The sequence below is a fragment of the Tripterygium wilfordii genome, chromosome 15, assembly GCF_013401445.1.
Source record: "Tripterygium wilfordii isolate XIE 37 chromosome 15, ASM1340144v1, whole genome shotgun sequence".
Lineage (NCBI taxonomy): Eukaryota > Viridiplantae > Streptophyta > Magnoliopsida > Celastrales > Celastraceae > Tripterygium > Tripterygium wilfordii.
The window spans coordinates 5,771,223-5,798,498 of NC_052246.1; the positions used below are offsets into that span (position 1 = coordinate 5,771,223).

At 36.6% G+C, this 27,276-nt stretch overlaps 3 protein-coding genes and 1 pseudogene across 6 annotated transcripts; 3 read left to right on the forward strand and 1 right to left on the reverse strand.

The window, feature by feature from the left end:
• Positions 1 to 1,801: 1,801 nt before the first annotated feature.
• LOC120016841 (polypyrimidine tract-binding protein homolog 3) lies at positions 1,802 to 10,521 on the reverse strand. 4 transcript variants are annotated; one of them, XM_038869777.1, is made up of 15 exons: positions 10,405 to 10,521; positions 9,509 to 9,575; positions 8,430 to 8,501; positions 8,256 to 8,332; positions 8,026 to 8,107; positions 5,108 to 5,231; positions 4,739 to 4,803; positions 4,618 to 4,667; positions 4,469 to 4,510; positions 4,300 to 4,351; positions 4,096 to 4,147; positions 3,982 to 3,995; positions 3,593 to 3,700; positions 3,359 to 3,502; positions 1,802 to 2,440 (listed from the first exon to the last, which is right to left on the reverse strand). In XM_038869777.1, the coding sequence occupies exons 2-15, from the start codon at positions 9,563 to 9,565 to the stop codon at positions 2,039 to 2,041; spliced, it is 1,341 nt and encodes a 446-aa protein (XP_038725705.1). In that variant the 5' UTR covers positions 9,566 to 9,575; positions 10,405 to 10,521; the 3' UTR covers positions 1,802 to 2,038. The 4 variants fall into 4 exon arrangements, with proteins under 4 accessions (XP_038725705.1, XP_038725707.1, XP_038725706.1 ...); XM_038869779.1 differs by having other exon boundaries at positions 4,126 to 4,147; positions 10,405 to 10,520; XM_038869778.1 differs by having other exon boundaries at positions 4,126 to 4,150; positions 10,405 to 10,519.
• A 7,614-nt stretch (positions 10,522 to 18,135) lies between these two features.
• Positions 18,136 to 23,570, forward strand: LOC120016240 (single-stranded DNA-binding protein-like). The gene is made up of 9 exons (XM_038868921.1): positions 18,136 to 18,275; positions 18,418 to 18,540; positions 19,331 to 19,411; positions 19,564 to 19,652; positions 19,748 to 19,822; positions 20,436 to 20,497; positions 20,585 to 20,647; positions 21,428 to 21,616; positions 23,152 to 23,570. Exons 2-9 carry the CDS (start codon positions 18,418 to 18,420, stop codon positions 23,235 to 23,237), a joined length of 768 nt encoding a protein of 255 aa, XP_038724849.1. The 5' UTR covers positions 18,136 to 18,275; the 3' UTR covers positions 23,238 to 23,570.
• Positions 23,571 to 23,779: 209 nt separating this feature from the next.
• On the forward strand, positions 23,780 to 24,464 carry LOC119979790 (annotated as a pseudogene).
• Positions 24,465 to 25,223: 759 nt separating this feature from the next.
• Positions 25,224 to 25,574, forward strand: LOC119979791 (egg cell-secreted protein 1.1-like). The gene has a single exon (XM_038822424.1). It carries the CDS (start codon positions 25,224 to 25,226, stop codon positions 25,572 to 25,574), a length of 351 nt encoding a protein of 116 aa, XP_038678352.1.
• The last annotated feature ends 1,702 nt before the right edge of the window (positions 25,575 to 27,276 follow it).

The window sequence follows — 27,276 nt, forward strand, 5'->3', positions numbered from 1 at the left end:
TAACAAAGAGAGGTAGAACTCAAGTGGAGTCAAATTTAAGTGACTATTGTGGATGCTCATACACTCCACAAGCACATGAAGAGCCACTATATCTAAATATCTCCATGAATTTCAGATTTGATGGTTATGCTTTGTGTTCAAGTTCAATGCATGGTATGACCGAAGGTCCACACCCTGCGCAACTGATTTTGTGTATATCTTTTTCATATAATGATAGAATCTCTACATATGCTAAACGTGCCTTCTATTTCTTTTGTGGCTATGCATGTTCACACACACACACGCTCATAACTTTATTGCTTACATTTGAAATTAATGGACTCCTCAAAGGCCACCAATAATTTACCCTGGTAAATTACTGACTTAGAGTCCACTCCCAAAAAAAAAAAAATCAGTTTGACGTTCATAAAAAAAAAAATTAAAATTGATCTTTCACTTTGACCATCATTGCAATTTGTTAATTTAAAATCGTAGAATCTTCAATTTGAATTTAATGTTTTGAAATGTGTGTCACATTAAATGTGAATTGTAGATTTTAAGAAATTGTGGAGCCTCCATATTCATTTTTGTAAGGGTTATGCAACTTTTATTCATTAAAAAAATTGACTACATCCAACTCGGTCACCTAATTTACAACATTCCAACTTATGTATCGAAAAATTAAAGTTGTTCCAAATTGCAATCACGAGCTGATTGTCGACATTTCAAGAAGCCAGACCCCTGACTTTTAAATCAATCAAACCCCATAGTTGATGTCTCGGATGACTAACATATTTTCCATGACTTTCTTTTTTTTTTTAAAAAAGGTTGCATTGAGCTACAACTTACAACAACAATTATCACTCAAGCATTGGGATGACATCATTTGAAGCATTATATGGTAGGAAGTGTTGTACGCCTGTATGTTGGGACGAGGAAGGCGATCGACTATTAGCAAGCGAGGAAGTGATGGAATGGACGGTGGACAAGATTCAAATGATCAAAGAAAATTTATAAGCTGCTCGAGAACATCAAAAACACACGAGAAGTCATCAGGAACGTGATTTGGAATTTCAGATGGGTGAGCATGTCTTTCTAAAAATATCACCATAGAAAATAATTATGCGGAATAACAAAACATAAGCTATATGCATAAGAATTAATGCCACACATAAGCTATTAATAATTTAGTACGTACATGCATGGATGTTCTAGATAGTAATTGATTAGGCTAATAATTAATTAATTAATTAAGGATGTAATTAAGTAATTAATCAACTAGAAGTAGTAGTGATTTAATTAAGACTAGCTTGCCAAACTCTGGGAGAGCTAAACATGGTGTCACCGCATTCGTCCTACTTGCTATAAATAGCACATCCTCTGACACACGTCTCTGCCAATAACTTTTTTTCACGTCAACTTCACAAATCCTCATTCGCATGGTTCAAATCATCCCATATATTCCTCCTACTTACTATAAATAGCACATCATCTCCACAGAGAAGCTTTTCTATTACAGTCCGCCATCCAACCTCCAGCCAAAACATCATTCCCCGCCACGGTCACAGTCCAATCTCCCTCACATTGCATCCAGCGATCCACTTGCATCGTTTTCAGGCCCACTGCCTTACTGATTTGACCATCAAAACTTACTTGGCCAACACCCCCACTGTTGCCAAGAGCTTTTCGCCAGTCACCTTTTCTCTGATTTGACCCCCCACTGAACCAAACAACATAGCAGATGCAGAAAGAACAAAGCAAAATTATTTTACAACAATGGTACAGATGAGTTCCCCTTAAAAGGAAACGACCCACACCCATCCTACAAGCCAGCATATTTGCAGAAAAAGAAAGTCCATCAACCTAAATAATATTCATAAAACCATTCAGAGGTAGAAGAAAGATGACCGAAAGACAATCAAACAACATAAATTAGAGTTGAAAACAATCAAACCATGATTACCGGTGACAAAGGGTGGGTCCAAATAAACATCCATGACAATTATGAATTCTTAACCCTAATACCGTCCCTCAGTTCCATAATCTTGTTACCTTTCTCCTATGAGTTCTCTCTTATTTCCTGTAACTGAGAGAAAGAAATCCGGATTATTGACCCACCAAGTGAGGTAGCATGTTTACAAACAAGCGCCTCAGTGGCTTGCTCCTCAGTTTCAAACTGAACAAGTGCTTGCTTCTTCCCATTCATCTCAAAGAGCTTTGTGTTGGCAATGGTTCCATGTTCTTCCAAGTGGCTCACAATCTCCTCTTCAGTGATATCCTGAGGCAGGGTTGAAAGGTGGATCATTCTTGTTGGAGAGCAGCAATACCTGTAGTTTTTTGCAGCATTGCGGTTGAAACGGTTGAGATTTGAGTTCATGTACTCATGGGTGTCAGCACCTTGAGTTATGTTTGGATGTTTTGAGAAATTGACCTCCAAATGCTTCCCAAACAGCATGGCTCCCTGTATCTCATATCAAAAGCTTCTTGTCAAGCAAATGATACAGACAATTCAATAATTATATCGGAATCACTTAAACAGGAAAAAAAAAATACTCAATCTCTGTTAGAAGTCAAACATTTCATGGAATATGCCAATACTCGTCACCATTGGAGATGAGACATCAGCAAACTAGTCATAGAGGGAATATAAAAGATACACACTGTAATAGACAATCCTTCCAACTACTTCGTAAAAGAGAATTGAAGGCGAACATCAATGAACACAGGAAAAAAGAAAGTAATAGACCTCACACAATCATCGTTGAGAAATACTCAATATGGCGAGAAATTGTACAGATTGACATACACTTGTAATTTTGACTTGTCAATCAACATAGATAAATATGAACCAACTGATGAAAAGATCCAGGGAGTCTAACTATGCTAGAAAACACATTTCATGCAAATGTACATAAGGATATAATATTTCAAATACAGATATGTTAGAAATGCAAAATAGAAGATCATCTTCGCCGAGTGTAATGGATTCATGTGGCCAACCCAAAATGTTTGGGAAAAGGCTTTGATGATGATGATGATGATCCTTGCTGAGTTTATTGGCGACAATCTTTTTGACCTAATAACCAGTGTAGAAAGGAAGGCAACTCATTTTGCATTTTTATTAAATAAGCTCACAGAACGTAATGCAATTTAAAGGGTTATTACCACTAAAAAAGGAACTTACAAGGTCATTATATGGACATAAATCATCTTCAGCAATAATTCAAATGTATACAAGTCAATGAGAAAAATAAGCAACTGAAACAAAAAAGCTTAAATGGATCAAAAGGTTACAATTAAAAAGAATATGTTTTTACTCAGTGATTTTTTGGCACCTTCATAAACAGAAGTCAATTTCAGACATCAAGATCAAACAAACCTTCAGAAAGTGTACGGCTAATTCAGCCTGGAAGCCATCGCCCAGCTGAACAAGGGCATGATCTGGTTTGTTTCGAAGAAGTTTTATCCTCACAATGTTTCCATACAGAGAGAACAGATTAAAGAGCTTGTCCTCATCAATTCTCTGAAATCCAAATGACTTGATTAAGTTCAAAGCAAAGAAGATTATGCTGAATCTTTTCACAAATTAACAGAAGAGTAGTAGAGTACTCACATCAGAATTGAGATTGGATACCAGAACAGTACACCTGTCATTGGTCCCAGTTATTCCAGGGGGCAAACCTCCTCCAAAAGCAGCTGCTATTGCAGCAGCATTCGCCATCTAGGTTTTGTCAAATAATTCAAATATCATGAGTCCAAAACTAGATGACCAAAACCATCAAAGATCGTTAAGACATTAAGGTCTACCGACCCTTTCGTTGGTCGAGAAAAACAAGAAGTTAAAAAAAACAAGCATTCACATTAGAAAAAATAAACATTCACATAGATAAGACCAAGCCAGCCCCTGGAGATCCTTTACATTCCAACAAATAGTTGAAAAGTACTAGGCTCAATTCCAGAAATCATCTCATCTCATTACTAATAATACCAAGTGATACGCACCTGAGAAAACGCAGCTGAAACACAGAAAAACAAAAACATAAGTCAGTTATATAAGAAATGAGGACAAATAATGAGCAAAGCAAAAAATTACTATTCAACCGCCACATTAAGCACCTGCTGTGGCCCCATTGGCTGGGTACATACCTCCTGCGTCGCTGTAACCAGGCTGCTGCAACAAACAAACAAGACAAGTGTTCAATGCGAAAAAACAATAACAAAGGTATGCAAATTTAGATTCAATAATGTATGCGATGATGACAACCACGAAGCATTTGTCAGGCATGTCAATTAAGGAGAAGTACAAAAAATGGAACATACATGAGAGGATCTGCCTTTCTGTTCAGATGGCAAATTGGGGTTCGTGAAATCCCTAATATAATGGAAAACAAAGAGGAAAATATACACATATGAATCCACAAACATTAATGATAATGTTAAAGGGGAAAAATATAAATTAAACAGAGAAACCAAGATGCTACCAACGCACCTTGATCGGTCATTATTGTAGTTTACTTGTAACTCGTCAAGGCTGGATTCAAGCATTAAGTAATAAATCAGCAAGCATGATAACCAATAGACCCGGATGCACCACAACCTATATATAAAGAAAAGACAACTAACTGCCTGAAAGCTTACTTAGAGAATTGAATGTCCAGCTGACAGCAACCATCGTAAATATTGCGTCCCTATCAACAAATGACAAAGCATTAGAATCTTTTCAGATACCCAACCCCAGGAAGAAAAGACAGAACATTACCTGGAGAGAAGTTCTAGCTGAAACAGCACTCTGACATACTTGATACTGGATAAGAGCTTGAAACCCTAAACAGTTTGGAGAAGACAAACTTTTAAACACAACTCACTATGATTCTAGCAATAATCACATGGAATAAGATAATCCAGAAAAGCACTCGGACAGCAGATTTAAAAAGTAGAACATACAAAAGGACTAACAGCCATAAAGCAATTCACAATGATCACGAGAGAACAAAGATTAGTAGATTTAAAAGCATATTTCTCCTATGACCGATTTCCATATCCATCCAACAAAATTCAACCACCGAAGCAGGAGCTTATATGTAAAAAAAATACAAAGAAAAGAAGAGAAGATTTTGAAGGAGCTGACCAGCCGACTTCTGAAAGGTGACAATCTTCTCCACAAACCCATAAGGAGAGAAAACTTGATGCAGCACTTCCACTGTAATAGGATATAGCATGTGATGGACTGTAACTAAGAGAATTCGGTTTGGCTTTGCATCCAGAGAGTGTCCAGCACACCAGCATTGAGACAGAAGAGAGAGGAGAATGAATAGAGGAGAGCATATAGAAAGTATAGTAGCGGAGGAACTAACTATCAAAATCATCTACTACACAGCACATATAAAAGCATCTAGAACATAATACAATAAGAAAGCGTGGGAAAACTAAGAGAGCACAAACTCAGAAAGCATCCACTAGTAATTTCATTTTTCAACTTGCCTTAGTTTTGTAAAACATTCCATCCCCCAAGAATGACAAATGTAATTCATTGACTCAATTATTATTTCATAAGCAAAGCTTGTAATACACCTACATTGAAGCAATAAAATCGTAGTGGACAATCCATAATCTGATAAAATTCATGGATGTGAAAAACATTTTTTCCTTCCAAAGGAGAGAGGCAGAACACAAAAATGGAAATTCATATGCCAAATCTACATACTACAGCCATTAGACATACCCATTCAAAATTACAGGAAAAAAAGAAAGAAAGATAATTTGCTCCTCAAACATGATTTGTTAATAGAGCGACCTTAGCATTGTTATAAATGCATCCTCCCCAATTTTAGTTACGCCGATCGTGTAAAATTTACAGAAATGTTACACAGGTTTTTATAAACTACAGAGTAGCAAACCTTTTTAACACCTTAAACGACAAACAGCATGACTCAAAGAAGACGCATACAGTAAATCGCGCATGTGTCAGAGGGATCTTTTCTCACACGGATTCAATAGATTGAAAATTACACTAAAGGAATCAATATCCCAGGAGTTCCTTTTTCAAGGAAAGAGAACATCCAATTATCTCATACTAACAAAGAAGTCACTTGTTATACCAAAAAGCGAAGGAGAATGATTAGCAATGCAGTGAGTAAAACTGTGGTGCTAAAAAATGTTGAGGGCAGAACACATCTATTTTGTATAGGTGTTTGGTGATGTAATATGAAAACTGTATTCCATAATCATCATCAGAGCATTTATCCCAAACCATATTGGGGTCAATAAACAGATCCATAAGAGAAATTAATAAAAGTCCACCGCATGAATTCTCCCCCACAACACCATTTATTCCTATCAAAACCTAGGCTCTCAATTAATAATGTACACTATATAGGCAGGATCTTTTTCTTATAACTTCCATCATGCCTTTTTTGGCCTTCCTATACTCATTTAACTATCTCACGCATGAATTTTTCCAACATGACACCCTCCCGCAATCTAGAGGTCACAGGTTCAATTCCTGAAAACAGCCACTCCACATATTATGGGGGTAAGGTCTGCGTACACAAAGATGGATTTAGAATGAGGGGGGCAATGCAAGGGTTCAAGGGCAACAACCCCTAATTTTTATTTTTGTTGTTTATATGTCGTTAGTTAACGATAAAACTAGTAAATGTAACTAGTTTTGCAAGAATATAACTATATCAAATATAAATTATTATATTAATATACTTATAAAAATAGTTACAAATTACAACTATTCATGGCGATTTTTCATTTTTAGAAAGCATTATATGATAGCTTCATTATTGACATCATTGAACACTTTGACATCATTGAACACTATCATTTAATAATGAATCTCCCTACTACACAAGAAATCGCACTCCATCTTATTTATCATGCATGGTTTCTTCTCTATTTTTTTTTTACTATTGTGGTTATTTGTTATGCTCCACACCACAAAATACGAAAGATTAACTGAATTGGAGGAACAATTTCATTCACGGCTTTGAACACATGGAGGGGTGGTTCGGGAAACATAATCGTGAAGTGTAATCCAACACAAAACCAAGTCACCCCAAGATTCGTATATTTATACGCATTATATATGCTTGGACATAAAAGCAAATAGTTGTGGAGCATGAAGTTATTTCCCTATAATATATATGTGTGTGTGTGTGTGTGTGTGGTTTTCTTTTTTTAAATTCGAGGAGGCACGTACCCCCCATGAAGCCTATGTGGCTCCGTCCCTGTGTGTATATCTTGCCTATCCCTAACCCCGTCCACTGCGAGAGCCTTGTGCACATGTGTTGTTTACCATTGTTTACTTCCTGGTTTTGCCTTAAATCCAATGCAAAATTCTCATATTTTTAACCGAACCCCATTTAACAGTCACAAACTGTGTCCGTTTGGCCTCTTAAATTCTGTTTGCACTTTGCAAATTAACTAACAAATGGTACATGTATTGGCTTCGAGAATTATAGACTACATTCATTGTACTGACCTCTATAGAAGCTTGATGGCCAGAATAAATTCTGGACCTTTATGCACTATTTGTCACAAAATCCTAGGAATTGGGCAGCCAATTGATATAATGCCATCCATTGTTTGATGCACGATGGATACAAACACGGTATAAGCTTTATGATGTCCCTCTTTTGGTAAAAAAGGGATTAATGCAGGATATAGATAATTAATGTAATTCTATATAAGAATACTCTTTAGTGAGGTATACAAAAGAGTTTTGAAATCCGGCTCCAGCTGGTTTCTAGAAGTAGATGGATTGCATCATGCAATCCACCTGTGCCTAAAACATGTTAAAAGAGAGGTAAAGCATTAATTTAGTACTATCCAACCCCTTACCAAGGCCTTCGAAACAAAACATTAAAGCAACAAACGATAGAGAGCAACAAAAATCAAAGACACATCAAGTTCTATCACACACCATTGGAACAATAAGCGTACTTTGCACAGATAGATAGCTCTATCCAAACACATAATCATAAACATTGACAATCCAGCTCATGTTGTTTAGAATAACAAAGGCTACAGAATACCTACCTCATCTCCTCGTCCTTGAGCATTTTGCTCCATTGTTGTTAATTCTTGATGAGATGAGAACTGGACATACACATTCCTCCCTCTGGAACACAACGAAAAGCTTTTAGATGAAATATGGAGGTCTGAAAACTTAAAGCAAGCAGGTGCATGCATCATCATATACCAGAATCCAAGGCAAGATAATCATAAATAGAAAATGAAATATCCTCACTACAGGTTCATTAGCGTACCTTATGGTCGGCTGAACATTTGTGTAGAATTGCAAAGCACTGATTGCAGAGGGAATATCTTGCATTTGGAGAAGAGCCTGCACAAAATGCCATATAAATAAGCATATGAAACCTTCAGTTTGACTGAAGATAATTAAAATGAATCTTCCATTTATATGGCCAGAAAATAAATACCTGGTTTTTTGCACGGAGCATTACAAGCTTGGATATGACACCAAATGGCTGGAAAAGCTGAAGCAGATCATTCTAGAAAAAGCAGTGTGAGGTGTATCAGGTATTTATAATTTGAAAATACGGTATAATGGAATGCAAATACGACAAAAAACAGGAGAATGCTGCCTAAAATACAAGCTAATCCATACTGAGCCTGACCTTCCCATCCAATGAAAAATAGTTCTACTTTCCAATAAACATGTACTTATCATTGAGCATGGATTTACCAAAGACTCATAAACCAGGCAAAGACAAAGATTATTTCCATTGGATGGGAAGGTCAGTCTCACATTAGCTTGTATCTGTTTCTCACTTCTTTTCCAGATTAGATTTCTTCAGTTTCTCCACACACCACCTTGAAAATAACTCTATCCACTAAAAAAGAGGGCATAAGAAGAATCATTCGTCACGGCTTCCAATTAGTCTCATTTCTGTTATTAACTAGTAAATATATTATATAGTTTACTAAATTTATCGTGTTAATGTATCTTAGGGATTTATAATCTATTCATACGAGTTCATACTGAAAACAGTATCTGAGACACCCTGTTCAGAGCCTACATAATTTTTTCCCTCTTCTCATTTGTTTACCCTTTTTTATTATTTTTGTGATGCTTTCTTTGTGTTGGTGGGCCATAATCCCTGCATCACTATTGAAGAGATTCAGTGCTATGTTAGACTCCCTAAATACCAGCGTAACAACACTATATAACACATACACAAATACAATTTCGCATATATATTAAAAAAGTAACTATCAGCTTTAAAAACAGCAGTAGAATTAAAAAATTGAAAAGTTACGGTCATTAACGAACCATAATGGAATAACCATGTAGAAAAATTTTCCATGTGTTCCATACAAGGGAAAAATGATAAAGAAAACAACTTTTGTGGCCTAACTGCAAAACCATCAGCTAGTTTTCTCTTTCACAAAGACAAACTTTCACCCAGCATCCCGATATTAGAGATCACCTCTCACAGTGTAGTAAAAGATTTCACATTTATAAAACTATGAAATTAGAGAGAGAGAGAGAATCTACTTCTGAAATTTCATGTCCCACATTACGAACATGAATGACTTTTGAAGGTTCCGCCATTCTGAATAAACTGCAAGGAAATAACTCCATCATTGACTGCTCGAACCAAAGTATTATTTACCAGGTTTAAAAAGGCTATGAAAAGGAAATTTTTTCTTCCCATGTAACTAATAAACACTGAACGATTATCACCGGGTAAGGAAACAACACTCAGTGCAATGAGGCTTCCACTATGGAGGTGAAATATGGGAAGGGTAAATGATGAAAAAAAAAGCTCCACAAAAAAATGTTAGTTAAAAGAAGCATCTTGCAGAAGTTATTTCCTACCAAGTAGTTCAGTTTAAGTCACTAACTTACATAACAGTCCATTTAAAAGTCACTACGGTCTTTTTTTCACCAAAAAAAGAGTCACTGCAGTAATAAACTGCCCACTTAAAGTTACCGCCAAGCAAACAGTGTATTCAAAAATGCTGACTGAGTTGAATCAATGAAAAGAAAGCCAATTTTTTAAGAGCCTGTTGTTTCATATGCAAGTACTAAATACTGAGCTTGAAACCAGTATAGGGCAATTACATATGAGTGCTATTAACCGAATCAAAATTTATGTGTAAATCAAATTTAAAGGCTACCGAGCAAATAAAATTACCAATCCAATCCACCAAAATCACTGCACAGAGAAGAACAGTTGAATAAGTAAAACTTTGAGCCAATTAACCAAAAACACTCGCTTTCTGCTTGGCCAATGAAAAATCAAAACAACAAATCGACTCTGAACAATAGCAATTACAGGCACGCGATTTCATGGGCTCCAACACAATACATTGCAACGCGAAATCAAAATTAAAGCAGGTAGCATCAATGAACAGAGAGATGCATATAGAAGTAGAGAGAGAACTTGCCTGAGAGTGAGAGGGAGGGAGGGAGGGAGGTGTGTGGGGCTGATCTTGTGCGAGAGAGATCGAGTGCTTCACTTATTGCCCGTGCAGTTTCTTGCCCTAAGCATCTCTTACGCAGTTACGCCCCAAATCGCACAATAGGATATCGGATTAGGGTGTTGGGGGCCATCATACAGTGGCACCCATTATTTTTTTAATGCATAAATTAAGGCTTGCTAAAACAACAATTTTACCACACGTGGATGTATTTTATTCCAACATTTCTATTACTTTTTGATCTGGGAATAATTTCACATTTTTTATTGAGCTTTTTTCAATCTTGCCCATGTATATTAATGATTTACCATATATACTCTTGTATGACCTAAATGTACGAAATCCACTCTCACCTCCGCTAACCGTCTTGCTCATACTGCAATATGTTCCACGTATGTGTGAATAGTGTAATTAATAAAATCCTTCTCATTTAATTAATAAATAGTATATTAATTAAATTTAATTATCTTGGTAATTTATTAATTATTTTATAATTTATTATTATCTTCAATTAATTTAAATACATTTATTTATTTTATAAAATTTGTATGTTTGGATACAACTATACAACTAAAATGTATGTTACCCCTACACGTAATTTATCCAATATGCTACACAGTACAAATGTTAACAGTAAAAGTTCAACCAAACACCTACCCAACATTCAAGCAGCATATCTACTATTAAAATTGTCCAGCATTTCTGTTACCACCATTTCTGCTTACATATCTGTTACTTTACAAATACTCTACCAAATTAGCCCTAAGACATTTTTTTAATGGTTGTCATTCAAGCGTGAATGACTGCAATGTGAAATGGACTCTCGTATATTAGTAATTTAGGACAACTTTGAGGGTAAAGTAGTAATTGGGTTAGGAAATTGTCGAATTGAGGACAATTGCAAATTGGGTAAATATATTGTCAAGAAAATGTTTTGGGAAGTGAGTCAATATATTGCTGTTTGGTTCATGAGTATCATATACTACAGCCATAAATTGTTGCCATACAATATGTGCTAAACGGGCACTATATCTCATTTTTCATTTTTATTTTTCCTTGACAAATTGATTAGATTCTACATATTTACTAATCTTACTATATATAAATATAAATATGACAAAAATATACATTTGGTCCATCAACTATACCCATGATTTCATTTTTGTCCTTAAACGTTTTTTCTCTTAAAATCGTCCCTCAACTATTCAAAGGCACTCCGTTCGTCCCTCAAATGATTTCGACATCTTAAAAATCATATTGGCATCCTAGTTCGCGTATTTTTACACCTGTCATCCCACTTGACTTAAATTTTACGCCTATCATCTTACAAAATCCTTAAAATACCAAATTCTTCAAAATCCCCAAACTATTTTGTTATATAGTTTAAGCACTAAAAGTGTTGGACATTAATAGTTTAGGAACAATATCATTCACATTTGCCAACTAGGATTACTCCGATATTTTAAATAGATGCCACATTAGATTTTTCCAGCTACTCTCTCACCTGAATGACGAAATAGATACCTTTCAATAGTTGAAGGAATAAGTTAAGAGCAAAAAATGTTTAAGGACGAAAGTGAAACTAGGGGTATAGTTGAGAAACTAAATGTTATATTTTGCCATATAAATATGGAAGCTCATAAAGGTTTTTCTTACCTCTGAGTATGCCATGTCAAGTTTCCAAATGCATTATATATCTGACACTTGAAAATTTTCTGATTAATTGATATTTAAATTTATTGATATTAGGGCTTAAGAAATTGTATCGATTTATGACTCTTCCCCTCCCTGGTTTTTGATGCCTCCTCTTCTCTACAGGATTCATGCATCCATATTGATTCGGTACATACACCAAAATGGACGTTAAACCGATAGCTTTCTTTTGGCATATTTCATCCCAATTAATTTAGATATATTCACTGATTTTTGCTCTACAAAGATTCATTATTTTGAGGCTGAAATTTGATTTAGGTTCTACGTTGGGAGTAGGTGAAGAAGAAGCTCGTTTCGCATGCTCTGAGAAATCAGCAGGAGAAACACCCTCTAAAAGCAGCAAGACTGAATAAGAAGTCTTCTTAGGAAATCTTCTTACACAGTGGTCATCAATAAGGAGGCTCGGATAGTCCCCAGACATCTATCATGGATTACATCCGAGGTAACTAAATTGTTCTGTTTCCTTAAAATGAGTTGTAAATCGCTATAGAGTTATTGTCAAAGCAATTTCATTATAATTGCCAATCTAACATACTGGTATACAAGATTGGTGTTTGTTTATAGCCTTAATTTTGATAGGAGTTGGAGCTTACAGAATTAGTCTGTTCTTTGTTACGTTTCTATTTACATGTTGTGCTACATAAGTATGGTTTCTCTAATATTGATTTCTTTGAAATTAACAATTTTTTTTGAAGTATTAGGCTATGCTCTTACCCTATACATGACTGCATGGGAAATCCAAGCATCAGCAAAGGTAGAACCATTTTATTTCTTCCTTTTTTTCCCCAAGGGTTGACTACATTGGTTCTATTGTCTTAGGATATGGTATTGGTTTTTGTTGTTCAATAATCGATTCTCTCCTGACCTTTGATTTCTTTGGAGATAACAAATATTTTGGAATTTAGACTATGCTCTTGCCCTGGACATGACTACGAGGGAAATCCAAGCATCAACAAGGGTAGAACTACTTTCTTTCTTCATTTTTTCTCATGAATTGACTGCATTGGTTCTATTGTCTTGGGATACGGGATTGGTATTTGTTATTCAATAGTCAATTATGCCTCATGACCTTTCAAGGAACTCTATGTTTTTAGGGCTGAAGAGCTAGATGAAGCAAGTAATTCTATGGAGAGTTCTAGTGATTATGCAGCATATTCTACGTGAATTGACTTTAGTTAATTGAACTGATTATCTCTTATCTTCTATATTGTTTGCATCATGCTGTTAAGATAGTAATTCTCTGGGTGAATCTTGATTTTCTCATTTTTATGTTTGTGTCATAAATTAAATTTATAAAATACAAGTTAGTATTGCTGAATTAATAGACGAAACTGTGTATGACAAAAGTATACTCAATATGGGGGAATTAAATTAAGTTCACTAAACTTACTTTCTCTTGTAAGTTGTAATCATGCATGTATTTTTGTGTGATATTTGAAATTTTGAATAAATCCTTACGGACTAACTGACGTTTAAAATAGGTTCATATTGTTCAAAGTTTATGTTCTCTTAGCATCCATCTAGCAGAAATGAAAGTCGACCTTAGTGATCATCTATATTGGATTGAAAATCTGAATCTGCATACCTTTCGACTCTTAATTCATCTTCTGCATATATTAACAACAAATCTTTAGTTCTTCTTGAGTACATAAAGATTGTCTTGATTGCTATCCAATGTTGTGTTCCAGGTTGGACTAATATCTGCTTGTAACACTTACAACATATCATACCTAATACATAACATGGCATACATAAGACTTCCTAATGTAGGTGCATATGAGATTTCTCTCATGTCCTCTCTTTCCTTGGAATTCTTTGGATACGTTTATTGACAAGTGTATTCCATGTCTGAAGGGTAAGTACCGTTTCTTGACATTCTCAATCCTATGTCTTTTTAGGATCTGGTGTATGTATATGAAGTGGGACATTCCTATTAATTTATGAGATCTATCTATATAGATATTAATTTCAAGTATATAAGAAGCTTGTTCCGAATCCTTCATGGAGAATTTCTTTGAGAGCCAAATTTTAACTCTTGATAATACACCTACATCATTCCCAATGAGTAGTATATCATCAACATATAAATTAAGAAAACTATAGTGCTCCCACTAACCCTTTTGTACACACAAGGTTCATGGATGTTCCCATCCCTTTCTTCAGTCGTCGCCACTCTACCAAGTAATTGCATCATCACATCATCCCAATCACATATACTACTACCAGTTACAGCTGGTCCATCGACCCTCAAACCCAATAAAATTGCAACATCCTCTAGTGTTATAGTCATCTCTCCAACATGGAAGTGAAAGGTATGGGTTTCACGTCTCCATCTCTCAACTAGTGCAGTCAGTAATCCATTATCAAGTTTGATGTTACCTATCTGGGTGATACCATAGAAACCTGCCTGTATAACATAAGGCCTAACTCGTGCATCCAATAGCCAACACACATGCTGCCTAAATCTGAGTGGACCTCCTGTATCCTGTTGATGACATACATTTTTTAGCTAAAACTATGTAATATTTTACAAATAATTTTTTTTATATATTGTTTATATACCTGTCGACGCCACACGTCTTCTGAACGATGGTTTACCTGCATATGAAGAACAGATTGATCGTCCGATCCAGGATGATCCTCCCTCGTAACACGAACACCGGGTACTCTAGCATTTCTCGATGATCCTCCACCCCGTGTCCGCGCCATCCGTCAACTCCTTGAACCTGCACGTATAAATATGTTAATAAGAACAATACCTGTGATAAGCAAATGGTTCTGGCCAACAATCACGCATTGCTGCCAGTATACCAACATGTCGATCAAACAAGACACAAATGCCTCTTCGATCGGTAACATAAGAACGAATGCATGCTATGAACCATCCCCAATTATCAGTACTTTCTTCATCCACAATTGCAAAGCATAACGGATAAAGTCCATTATCTACATCAAACCCAACTGCGATCAATGATTTTCCTTTGTATTTCCCGTACAAATGAGTGCCGACAATATTGAAAGCCAACTATAGAAGGCCAGAATGCCCAGAATATACGACCAAACGTAGCTCGATTGCTAACAAGTTCCTTATAGTTAAATTTCACAACCGACCCTGGATTTGAAACCTGTATAGCTTGCAACAATCTAGGGAGAACATTGTATGAAGCTTCAAATGTCCCAAATAATTTCTCAATAACTTTTTGTTTTGCCTTCCATGCTTTCTTGTACGACACCTGGTACTGCAACTGAGAACTAGCAAAGGCTTGAATAGCTGCTATATTTATCTTCAAATCTGCTCTAACCATAGGTAGCACTTCCTCTGCGATATACTCTAAATCCAACTGGCGATGACCCTGATGCAGGGACGCATTTGTGCATGTATGCCGACCTTTAATTACTGTTATCTTCCATACATTGAGTTTTTCTTTCTTCATAGCTCTAAGATACCAATTGCAAACTGGCTCTTTCACGCATTTCAACTGTATGACATCTGAATTTGAACGTTGTGTCTTGTACTGGTAGTTATTCTGAATGTGCCACATCTTCACAGCCTGAAGTAATTGTTTCTTGTTCTCAAATACTTCATTTACTGCCATTGTATCAAATTTATCTGAATTGTGCATATCCCAATCTCGACAAACTGCATGATCTGACTGGCTCATATCGCCAAATTCAGGTACGCGATCAGCTAAATTTAGGCACCTCTCCTCATCCGTGATGGTTGGGTCAATATTCACCCCCACATTTCCATCAACCTCTTCGTCATCGCTATAATCGGACTCAATTTCCTGTTCTTCTTCTACCAACTCAGAATCATTATTAACAATTGCGCCCTCGAACTGACTATCGTCTTCATTATGACACATTTCTGGGATTAGATTTAGGTTCATGTATGGTGAGAATTGTTGATATGAACTACGCACGTCTGTTTGAGTTTCATCAATCCATGGCATGGATGGATTGTAATTTGCGTCATTATCAAAATCATCCTCAAACTGGAAGTTTGCATTTCGATTCCAACATGATGTCATTATATTCTCCAATCTACATTAGAATATAATAATTGTGTCATTTTACAAACAACCATATTATTTCCTCCAACATTTTAACACCTACGATATCAGTTCTATATATTATAATATGTACATATCCCATCTATCAAAATTTCACATTCATAACTACAAACATATAACTAATAGGAAATCATTAAAATTACAAAAAATCTTAAAAATTTTAATTCATAACTATCCACATCTACACCATATCATATCTCAAACAACCAGTGTTTTAAAAGGCGGGTTCAGAAATCGAGGTGCTCGACTTATTTGATGCAAGGCATAAGCCTCGGTAAGAATTAATCTAAAATGTACATGTACACATTCAAATAATGTAATCATATCAATTTATCAATTTATGAAGACATAACTCCATCCATCATCAATTCAAGTGATCAAGTCTCTAAATAACAATATTAATAAAATTGACACCACATATGGGGAAAAACTTAGAGATGAGGTAAGTGGAGTCATTGTTTATGTATCTTTAAACAAATATATATTAAAGCACTCGGTATAGACTATAGATGCAGTGATGAACAATTGAACATTATATGTGCAGTAAACTACAACTAACTTTGATTAAGAACGAATGGCTTTTATGTTTATTCTCTCCACTAAACCACTGAATGTGCAAATGCACACAAATATTACCTCCACACCAGAGCCCACGCATAATTGCGTAGACGACAACAACTCAACTTGATTTGTTTTTCAATTTTTCTGGGAATTATAACGAATACACATGTAATATAGAATTATAGATCTAGCAAAAAAAGTTAAAAAACCTATGGTTGAACTTCTGAATAGCATAGCTCAATGATCTTAGCAACACCTAAGCAGATATGATTCAGACAAAGCACAATTATTTAAAAAAAAAATTGAAGACACAGAATGACAGAACAGATGCGCATACCTGAGGTGAAGGCTGAGGCCGCGTGTGGCAGTACTGGAGGAGAAAAGAGGCTGAGGTCGCGTAGTCGCGAGTCGCGACAGCCACAGAAGAGGTCGCGGTGTTGCAAGGGGGAGTTGCAGCTGCAAGGGGGAGATCGATTTGAAGGCATGGCTGATGGAGAGGAGGTCGCGATTTGAAGGGTGGTGCGATTCAGTAGTCTTTCACTCTTTCACGATTTAGGTTGTGTTTAAACTTCAGTTTTGACCTATTGAAACAAACTCTGTGAGGCTTACGCCTTGGTGCGTACTGTTCCGAGTCGTACGCCTTAGTCATATGAGGCGTAAACCTCAAAGTCCTCTGTCAAGGGTGTACGCCCAGAGGCTGCTCACAAACGCCTCGCCTTGAGGCGCGCCTCAAGGCGTACGCCCCGATCGCCTTTTAAAACACTGCAAACAACAACATACATATCATATATTTTATAGAAAAAAAAAATTGAACACATCTGTACCTCTTGATAATCTTCCACGGGTGTGGACTTCAGCTGGCGTCATCATGGGTCGGCGAGGCTGCAGGCGGCTGATGGCTGCTTCACTGGTCGGAGGGTCTGTTGTGGGTCGTTGGTGGTGGCTGTATCACCAGAAGCTCTTTGGTTTTTTGTGGGGTACGGGTGGGGACGAGAGACGGGGGAAAGGGAGAAATAAGGTGAAAACGTGTGTGGCTGGGGATTCTCGCAGGAGATTTCAGATAATTTTTTTTAAAAAATTTTAATGGTCACGCCATTCACAATGGCGTGTAGTGCTATATTGAGAAATAATTTCATCCCAATATTATATTGGAAAATATTATTTCTAGTGCTATATTGGAAAAAAACTCCCAATAATGGTAATCTCATTGTAAGAGCCCTATTTTTAGCTAATCTCATTAATTTTTGTACAATTGTACCAAACAAGTTCTAGGATTCTCTGACGTGGGTCCGACAAACTGAGAAAGTACACAGATGCCACGTAATCAAAGAAAAAGAATTCAGTTTCATCTAGCGGTCTCCGTGCCGAAGTGACCGCTCTCGTTCAAAACCCTACCCCTCTCCCTGTTTCGCAGCGGTTTTTGCTTCGCTTTTTTTCCAACAGACAAACAACACACTCTCTCTCGTGTTTGTTCGCCAGAAACCCTAAACGGTACATCTCGTCGATTTTCTTTCTCATGTTTTATGTTTTTGGCGGCTTTAAGATCTGTTGCTTTGAAAAATTCGATAACTTATTCTATACATGTATGTTTATCAATTTATTCGTTTCTGGTTTGCGTGTCTTGCATACTTAGATGGATCGGTATCAGAGGGTGGAGAAGCCGAAGCCTGAGACACCTATTAACGAGAATGAAGTTCGCATTACCACTCAGGGAAGGATGAGGAACTACATTACCTATGCCACCACTCTGCTCCAGGTCCTCTCTCTCTCTCTCTCTCTCTCTCTCTATATATATATATATATATGTATATATGGTTCCTGATGTCTTTGCATCCATGACTTGGGTCTTGATTCGTGTTTTATCGGTTCAATGAGGTCTCTTTTTCTCAAAAGTTTGTACAGACTACAGGGGCTTTAACTTGTTGTGGCTGTATGATTGGCGTATGAATTACCTAGTGGATGTTGCTATAGTTTTTCCGAGGGTGTGGTTCTGCGTTTATTATGTTGGGATTGCTTGTTGTTCTGGATAATTATGCTGCTTGGATAACCCTGCCTTTTGTTTTTAGTTTTTTAGTCGATATTTGGTACTTATCATGGAGTGTCGTGGTTTTTCTCATGTTTTTTTGATACTTTATTCAGATGTATCTTCAGTTGATGAATTTTCAATCTTTCTTATTATTTTAACTGTTAAAGTTGTGGTTACTTTTTATTAGGATCTACATTTGGGAGTCTTGATGAATTTTCTTCTTTGTTCTCTGTTTTTTTTGTTGGAATTCCATGGTATTGAAAATTTTAACTTCTTATGCATCCAGTTGTCATCAGATTATGAGGATCTACATTTGGGAGTCTTGATGAATTTTCTTTCTTTGTTCTCTGTTTTTTTTGTTGGAATTCCATGGTATTGAAATTTACATATTTGGACCCCCTGAAACTTGTGAGGATTGAACAATTTTGATTTCAGTCAAAGATTATTGAATAACTGTTTTACTCTGATATTTTGTTTCAAAGGTGATGTGTGATTTTTTTCCTCTCGTTCATGTTTACAGGAGAAGGGATCTAGTGAAATTTCTCTCAAGGCCATGGGCAGAGCTATAAACAAGACTGTGATGATTGCTGAATTGATCAAGGTGAATCACTTGTGTGTAACTTTTTTTTTAATCTTTTGCCTGATAGCATACAGAGTGTTGGATGTTCTTTTGGTAGTGCATTTTGTTTACTCGCATTTTGGTTGCATGCACATATACGATGTATGCACTTCAGAATTTGCTTTTCATTTCAGAGAAGGATCGCTGGTCTTCATCAGAACACTTCAATTGGTTCTACTGATATAACTGACATGTGGGAGCCACTGGAGGAGGGCCTTCTACCGTAAGGATTTTCACATATTCTGTCTCCATAGTTGTGTTGTATTAGATAGAGCCATCATCATGGCTGTATGGCTGATTTCTGTATCCCTCTGTCAGCCTGGAAACTACACGTCACGTATCAGTGATTACAATTACCTTGTCCAAGAAGGAGCTAGATACATCCTCAACAGGGTAAGTAGGAAGTGTTTGTTCCATGAACTAATCACTAATTGTTTTGTCATTGTTAATTTTTTTTGACTGTACAATTGTACATACGCAGTCGAAATTGCTAATCTATAGTTTAATCTTCTTGCACAGCATCATTGCTTGTAGGTATTCATTTATTTTTGCTGGATGCTGTGGACATTTCCGTTGTAGTACTTTCACTTAGTTGAGTTACTTGTTACTTTTCCATAAATAAATTTCTATATTTTTCGAGTATTATTTTTAGGTTTTAAAGACCTGGCTAGGAACTGTGGTTTGTTGGATGATATTTTTTGAATGATATGTGTGTTGGTTCAGATGTTTGTCTTGGTAACACTGCTGCCAGCATGGCTAGCCTATTACGTGTTCATCAATATGCCAGTTAAATCATATAAATCCGTGGGCTTTTCTGAATAGTTTTGATTATGTCAACCAGAATGGGCTACTGATTTATCAAACCTCTCCTTTATGTTTTACTAGTATCGCCACTTCTAAGCCTTTGAGAATTTTCTTCGAGTCAAGATCTTGAGCATTACCATGTATGTACCTTGCCATGCTATTTTTTGTTGTTTGATACCTCTGGATTATTTCACTTATGCAGCTATCAACAGCCTATTCCGGCTGACCAAGTGAGACCATGGATTGAAAATGATTATGAAGGAGGTAAGCTATCAGGTATATCTTTCTGATTCTACAGCCTCTACAGAATCTTAATCAATTTTACTCTTTTTTTTTTTTTTTGTGGAATAGAGGGGGACTCTCCTGGATTCCTAGGCAGGGGGCGTGGTGGTCGCGGGAGGGGTGGAGGCAGAGGTAATAACTATAACATACACTGTTCTAGCAACTCTCTCTCTCTCTCTCTGTTTGTCTGTCTGTCTTTGTGTGCTTGTCTAAGGGGGAAAAGCGTTTATGCTTTCATTGTTGTTGATAATTGAGATCGAGTTCTACTAATCAAACTCCCAATCTGAATTCAAATATTTCTTTTGAATTTTCAGTATGACTTTTAGTCTCTCATGCACTTGTAGATCTTCCTTTGTGAAATCATATTGAGGTTCTGAAGGACGAGTACCATAAACAGTGTTAAAAACATTGGCATGGTGTTTAGAAATGGGTATATAGTAGTTGTGTGGTGACTACTAACTTGTGAAGTCGAGGTCCACTTACAAATTAAAAACTCAGGCTATCATAGTCTTATTTTGAGATAGCCGAAGTACATCTCTTCTTTTTTCTTTTCTATTGAAAGTATGTGAATATGATATTAACAGCTGCTAATAGATATTCTTGTACGCTTTATTTGTGGAACTTTTGTCCCAAAGAAAGTGTTATTAATCATGACATATTTTGACGAGTAGCCACTTTGCCCATTGCCGCTATTTTTTTTGTCTTTTGCACCTATGTATATTTAGAATTGTACTGTTTTTTTTTTTTTTGCTGTAGCATAAAATAAATTGACAAATAGATTTAAAATGCACTTCCATCTTCTCATGTTAAGCCATAATTACCCATAGCATGGTATAACTGGAATGCAAGTTTACAGTAAAACAACGACTGCGGTTTGTAATGATTTGAGTATACTTTCCACTCTGTGTACAGGGTACAATAACAATGGAGTAATGGAGTATAATGGTGATGGTGGGCGTGGATATGGTGGCAGGGGCCGGGGTTGGGGTAGAGGCCGGGGCTACCGTGGACGTGGAAGAAGCTACGGAGGAGGATACATGCAACAACGATCAGGTGGTTATGGTGACTATGCAGGAGGGATGCCTAACACTCAAGTCGGTGGTAAGATTTATGTTTATGTTTTCACTTGATTAAACCTAAGAACGTGGGAATGGAAATGGGGTATATAAGAAAAAGCAACAAATGTTTTTATCAGCGTGCATAGAATTTCATTGGACCAATACACTTATCAACATGCATTTCTTCCCCATGTCTATGCTGATTTTTTTTTTCATTGGATTGTCACTGTTTTTGAACTTTAATTTCTTTATTTATATTGAAATAGAAAAACTTTGTTGAATTTCTATATTGTATTCCTTCCATCCTTATCATGCATGTGCAGCCAGGCCAAGTTTTTTTGTTGCATGGTTTCTTGAACAAACTGAATAATATGGTTAGACTTACTGATTATGTAGTTGTAGACAAAATTAGATCCATAAATATATGTACAAATTTTTTAAGCGAATTATTTGAAATACTTTATGACAAAATTTTAGGTTTATATTAGATATCGTATGCTATTTAATTCTTGCTGGTTTACTTTTTTCCCTTTTTGGTGTGGAGGGGGGCTGCTAAAGGTAGCATTATTAAGTGCACCGAGTTCTTTTTATCAAAAAAGGGGCATGAATAGTTACCAACCCTATACAAGAGAAGAAAGTGAGTAATGATCAGGTTTTAACACATTAGACAGTAGAGTATCATTAACACATACCATTCTGCCACACAAGGCAAAGTGTCCCACCATATATGATTTAGAATTCCTGTGGGAGTTTTCTTTCACCTCAAACTGGGTTCTGTACATGTCACCAGCAATTTATAAGAGGCATAGTGCTTTCAATTTCCTAACTTCCTGGTCTTGTCCATAAAGCTCCGAGCTAGTAGCTCCTCACTTGAGGGGCCAGAAATCATGCAGCAAACTTTAAAGGCCTTTGAAGCAAATTTACAATGAATATAAATATATGATTGACAGTTTCCTCTGCCTCCTTGCGCAAGGGGCATCTATGGGTATAATGTAATTATCTCTATTATTAAGGTTGTTGAAGGTCTGGATTCTCTTTTGGAATGCATTGTGTCATGAAGCTACTTTTGCAGATTGTGTTTGTGATGTAAGAGAAATTCTAAGACTCTTTCCAAATTAGGCGATCTTATCTTCTTTTGTCAAGATTGGCCTTGTATAAGGGTTAAAGGAAAACTGTGAATAGCTTTCATGGTAATCCGTAATCATTTGGAATTGCACACCCGACATCACCTCCAACTTCTTTTTTAGGCAGTGCTGGCGGGGCAGATACTGTAGCTTTTTATTGTTATTCTTCCTATCTAATGTCAGCATTGTGATTGGTCTTTTTTTTTAAAAAAAAATCTGCAAGACCATAATTGTTGACGTAAGAGGGGGCATCATGATGATGGTGTTGAATGGCTTTTTGTTTCCATTCTGTTTTGTTTTCTGATCTGACTCTACCGAGTTAGGTCGCTGCAAATATGTGAAGCTGAATAGAACAAAATTGTAGTCTCTTTAACGATATGATCAAATTCTCGTATTCCTTCGTGAAATATTTTTCCCGGATGATTCACCTTTAGAAGTATTTGGCATTTTGCAGGTCAAGGGCGTGGACGTGGCAGAGGCAGGGGCCGTGGGCGTGGTCGGGGTTTCAGATCAGATGGTCCAGTCCAGGCTGTCGTCTAAGCCCTATAACAAGGTGTAGAATCTGATTTAGGATACATGAAGGTCTGGATGCCTGCTCTGCTGGTTGTCTTTTTCTAGGTAGAAACTAGGGAGTGAAAATGATTAGTGGATTTCACTAAAAAAAAAAGATCTAGTTATATTAGTTCACAGTTGGCTACCTCATATCTTGTCGTCGGCCGTGTGTTTTTGTAGTTCAAACAGTAGGATGATTGCTATTTATTCTGAGGAATCTGTGAAAGTGTACACAACTTTTTTTAAAAGTCTCAATCTAGGAAATAATAGAGCAGTACATTCGTTGATTCGATTCTCTAATACAACGTTCTTTGTTGTCACTTGTAATTGCCTTATTGGCCTCCTCTCTTTAGTCTTTGTTTTTTTTTTCATCCCCAAATACATCTTCCCTTTATTAAAACTCAACTAGTCTTCTTTTCATCTCTCTATCATCAATGTGTATAGCTAGGATCTCATATTACCGTTGACTTTTTGAAAAACCTCGAGCCTTGACCAAAAAAACCACATTTCTTTTCGACGGCCATGGCTGACAAACCCTTCAATTCCTACTACAATCTCCACTACTTCTGTTTCTCCCTTCAACGCAACGTCACTGGTTCGATGTGGATGTCTTGGTTCTATTTGGTTATGGCATCGGTATCTCAATTGGAATACTTCTTCTCATCACAACAATAACCTTCTACTTCTGTACCCGAAGCAGGACTCTTCCGGCTTCTGGAGGAGCAAACCGGAGCTACGCTCTCAAGAGAATGGAGCTACCACAATGTACAGTTTTTGTAGAACTACTAGATGAAACAATCAAGAGTTATCCAAAGCTACTATACCCCGAAGCCAAGCCGCCACATACACAAGTTGTTGCTCTTTATGTTTGGCAGGTAATGATACGCTTGGTTGAGGCTTCATCCAATATGTCCTGTTCGTACAACTCCCATTCCAACACCTCTCTCTGCTCCTCTCGCTGAAGTCGTTCCGTTGGCATCCAGGCAAGATTGCTGGATAGAATTACGCTGAGAGTACAGAACTTGTGCCATAGTGAAATTTCTTCTATTCATTTATGTTTAAACTGCCTTTTCAATCATTAATACATGTACAAGAACCTGTAGTAACCATCTTAAGAAACCCGAACCATCATTAAGGCAAAGGCTATATTCTTGCTAAAGCCTTAAGAATGAACCATTGGGTGTAAAAGGGGAGAGAATTACCCTCAAAAGATCGAATACAAGAACGAACAGGTGGAGAATTAGTTTTTTCCCATTCGAAGAGGGTAGTATTACCGTTAAGTAATCAAGAGCAAAAAAAAATCCTCCACTTGTTGTAGCAGCTTGAGACTCAAAACAGATGAGCATCATTACGCCTTCAGACGTCCATAGTTTTTATGTTTCTCCTCAGTTGTCTGGAAGCGGCCATGTCCGAACTTTGATGAGGTGTCAATGAACTTGAGTTTGATTTCCTCGCCCGTGCAGCTCAGGTTCCCCCCACCCCCAAGAACAAAGACAAAGCTCTGGCCGGGACAAGTATTCCAATCATTCATGTAACCACGTACTATGGGCCCAATCAGTTTATAATGATATAAAACCTAAATGGGCCCAAAATAGATGGACTAGCAACCACGTACTAGGCCCAGATAGCATAAGTAGAATTAAAAAAAGCAGCACTGATTAATAGGACTAATTATTAAAAACGTCAATGAGTTTAGGGACCCCTTGATCTTAATTTCATGATTATTGGTCATTAATCTGTAACCACCAAAATACAGAATTCAATTCTTCTTCTTCTCTCCGCCTCTTCAGTACCCCCACATATGTAACGTTTAACAAACCATCATCTCTATATAAACCCTAATTCTCCCCAAACCATATATCCACACGATATCTTCACGTACATCTCAAAATCATGACTTACAATTCCAAACTCATACTTGTCTTAACCATTATTGTAGTCCTATCATCATGCACCAGTACCAATTCCACAGCCATGGCTCGACCATTGTTGAGCTCAAGCTCGACCCTTGCGGCTCGATTGAAGGTAGATGATGATGATGAATCATTGAACTGTTGGGAGTCATTGGGTGAACTCCAAGCATGCACTGGAGAGATACTCCTCTTCTTTCTGAATGGAGAGACTTACTTAGGCCATGGATGCTGCGAGGCTATTCACATGATTGGACACCAATGTTGGCCTGATTTGATTGATATTCTTGGTTTTACTTCTGAAGAAGGTGGTGACGTACTTGAAGGTTATTGTGATGCCAGTGACCATGATAATAATACTGTCACTCCATCAAACGCTGAAGCTGCCCTAATTACTCCCACTTTGGTTCCTTAATCACTATTAGTAATCTAATACATATGGTTTTCTTGTTTATAATAATAATAATAATAATAATAATGCTTAAATGGAATTTTAGTCTTATTATTTTATTATGTCTAATACTTTCTTTTTAATTATGGGTGTCTTTTGGTTTGAAGTTTAATTAATTAAGAGGCTTGCTCTTCTAACGTCTCAAGTTGAGATAGATCTGCTGGGGATGTTGAACCCGTTTCAAAAGCTTTCGCCCATATTAATCAATCAAGGAGAAAAAACTTTGTGTTAGCTTTCTCAAATCTCAACAACTTAGAAAAATATTTTATCTGAAATGTATACCAACAGTACGTGTTGCTCCAAGTCCGTTATACAAAAAAAACGTATGAAAACTAATTGAGAACCAAGGGATGTCCTAACGAGGTCCAATGGATACGTGGCTAAGGCGACTGTTATTCCTGCCAACCCTCCACCAACAAAGTGCACAAAGTGACAATCAAAAAAGTTCGCTGAACTCTTAGCTCTGAAAGAAGCTCAGCAGGAAGAAGTTTTGACATATGAGGTATAAACAATATTATTTGATTGTCTTATTATTGCGCTGATGGGTCCTTCCTACAAATGCACCTTTTGTTTTTCTCTTCTTGGTCTAGTGTTGATCCCTAAGGCTGGAAGACAATGTTATTTTCATATATACATAATCTTGAAATTTGGGTATGCCCGCAAGAAACAAAGAACGATGCCACCTCCGAGCTTACTTGCTTGGACAATGAAATCCGTCCGGCCATTGAGGAGCACGAGAGGGAATTAAAGCCAAGACAGCGTAGCTACCAGTGTAGCTGAGAAGTGGATTGAAGCTTGCTGTCTGAAACTTGAAGTACCTGAAATTGTAAACATAAGGAGCAAACTATGCATTTGGTGACTGAAAGATGGATCAGTTGATAACCAATAACAAAATTAAAGTTAGTTGATAACAAATAATGTATTCAGTTTGTTGGAAATATAACTCGCATTTCTTTATGGTGTATATGTGCTTGGTGTATTTTCTAATCGTGGGTAGAGACAAATGGGGGTCCCTGCAGTAGATTCTGCAGGGACTGCATCAAGCTCATTTGAGCCATGATTTTTTTTTTTTAAAAAAAATGCCTCAAAATAATAAATGTAATAAAAAAAAAATGTAATCTTTTTATTGTTTAGATCATCATGATATATTTTTTTAGGAGAAAAAAATTAAATTGGTTGACAAAAGATTGATATAAATGTGAAGCATTCTCTACCGTTGGATCAAACACCTTTTTTTTTTTAAAGGCCCATAGGCCACACACACCTATTTAACTTGTTATCATTTGTCAATGAATTTAATTTTTTACCTTGAAAAAATTACATGATTTTAATATATACACTTAATACTTTACATTTACCATTTTTGATGATTTATTAAAAATTATTCAAGCCTATAAATACCCTAATGTAGTCATCTACTGTAGGGTCGCATAACTCGAGTAGAGACACGAGACAATAAACACTAGAGTGAGTTTGTTGTTCTTTGGGATTGGTGAAAGACTGTGAAAGTGGTATATATAAGAGTTTGGCAAAAATACGCATTTGATCCCTGAACTATATCCAAGGTTTCAATTTCGTCCCTAAACTTTTTTTGATCTTAAAATCGTCTCTCAACTATCCTAAAGTACATGTTTTGTCCTTTAAGTGTGATTAACACCGGAAAAGG

Excerpts from the sequence above, each read along its gene's own strand:
- LOC120016841 (XM_038869775.1), bottom strand. The coding sequence starts at position 9,565 with ATGGCGGAACCTTCAAAAGTCATTCATGTTCGTAATGTGGGACATGAA. Across the intron at positions 4,668-4,738 it reads CAGCTAGAACTTCTCTCCAG|GGACGCAATATTTACGATGG; the intron begins GTAATGTTCTGT and ends ATTTGTTGATAG. Across the intron at positions 4,151-4,299 it reads AGAAAGGCAGATCCTCTCAT|CAGCCTGGTTACAGCGACGC; the intron begins GTATGTTCCATT and ends TGTTTGTTGCAG.
- LOC119979791 (XM_038822424.1), top strand. The coding sequence starts at position 25,224 with ATGGCTCGACCATTGTTGAGCTCAAGCTCGACCCTTGCGGCTCGATTG.
- LOC120016240 (XM_038868921.1), top strand. The coding sequence starts at position 18,418 with ATGGATCGGTATCAGAGGGTGGAGAAGCCGAAGCCTGAGACACCTATT. Across the intron at positions 18,541-19,330 it reads ATGCCACCACTCTGCTCCAG|GAGAAGGGATCTAGTGAAAT; the intron begins GTCCTCTCTCTC and ends TCATGTTTACAG. Across the intron at positions 20,648-21,427 it reads CGGGAGGGGTGGAGGCAGAG|GGTACAATAACAATGGAGTA; the intron begins GTAATAACTATA and ends CTCTGTGTACAG.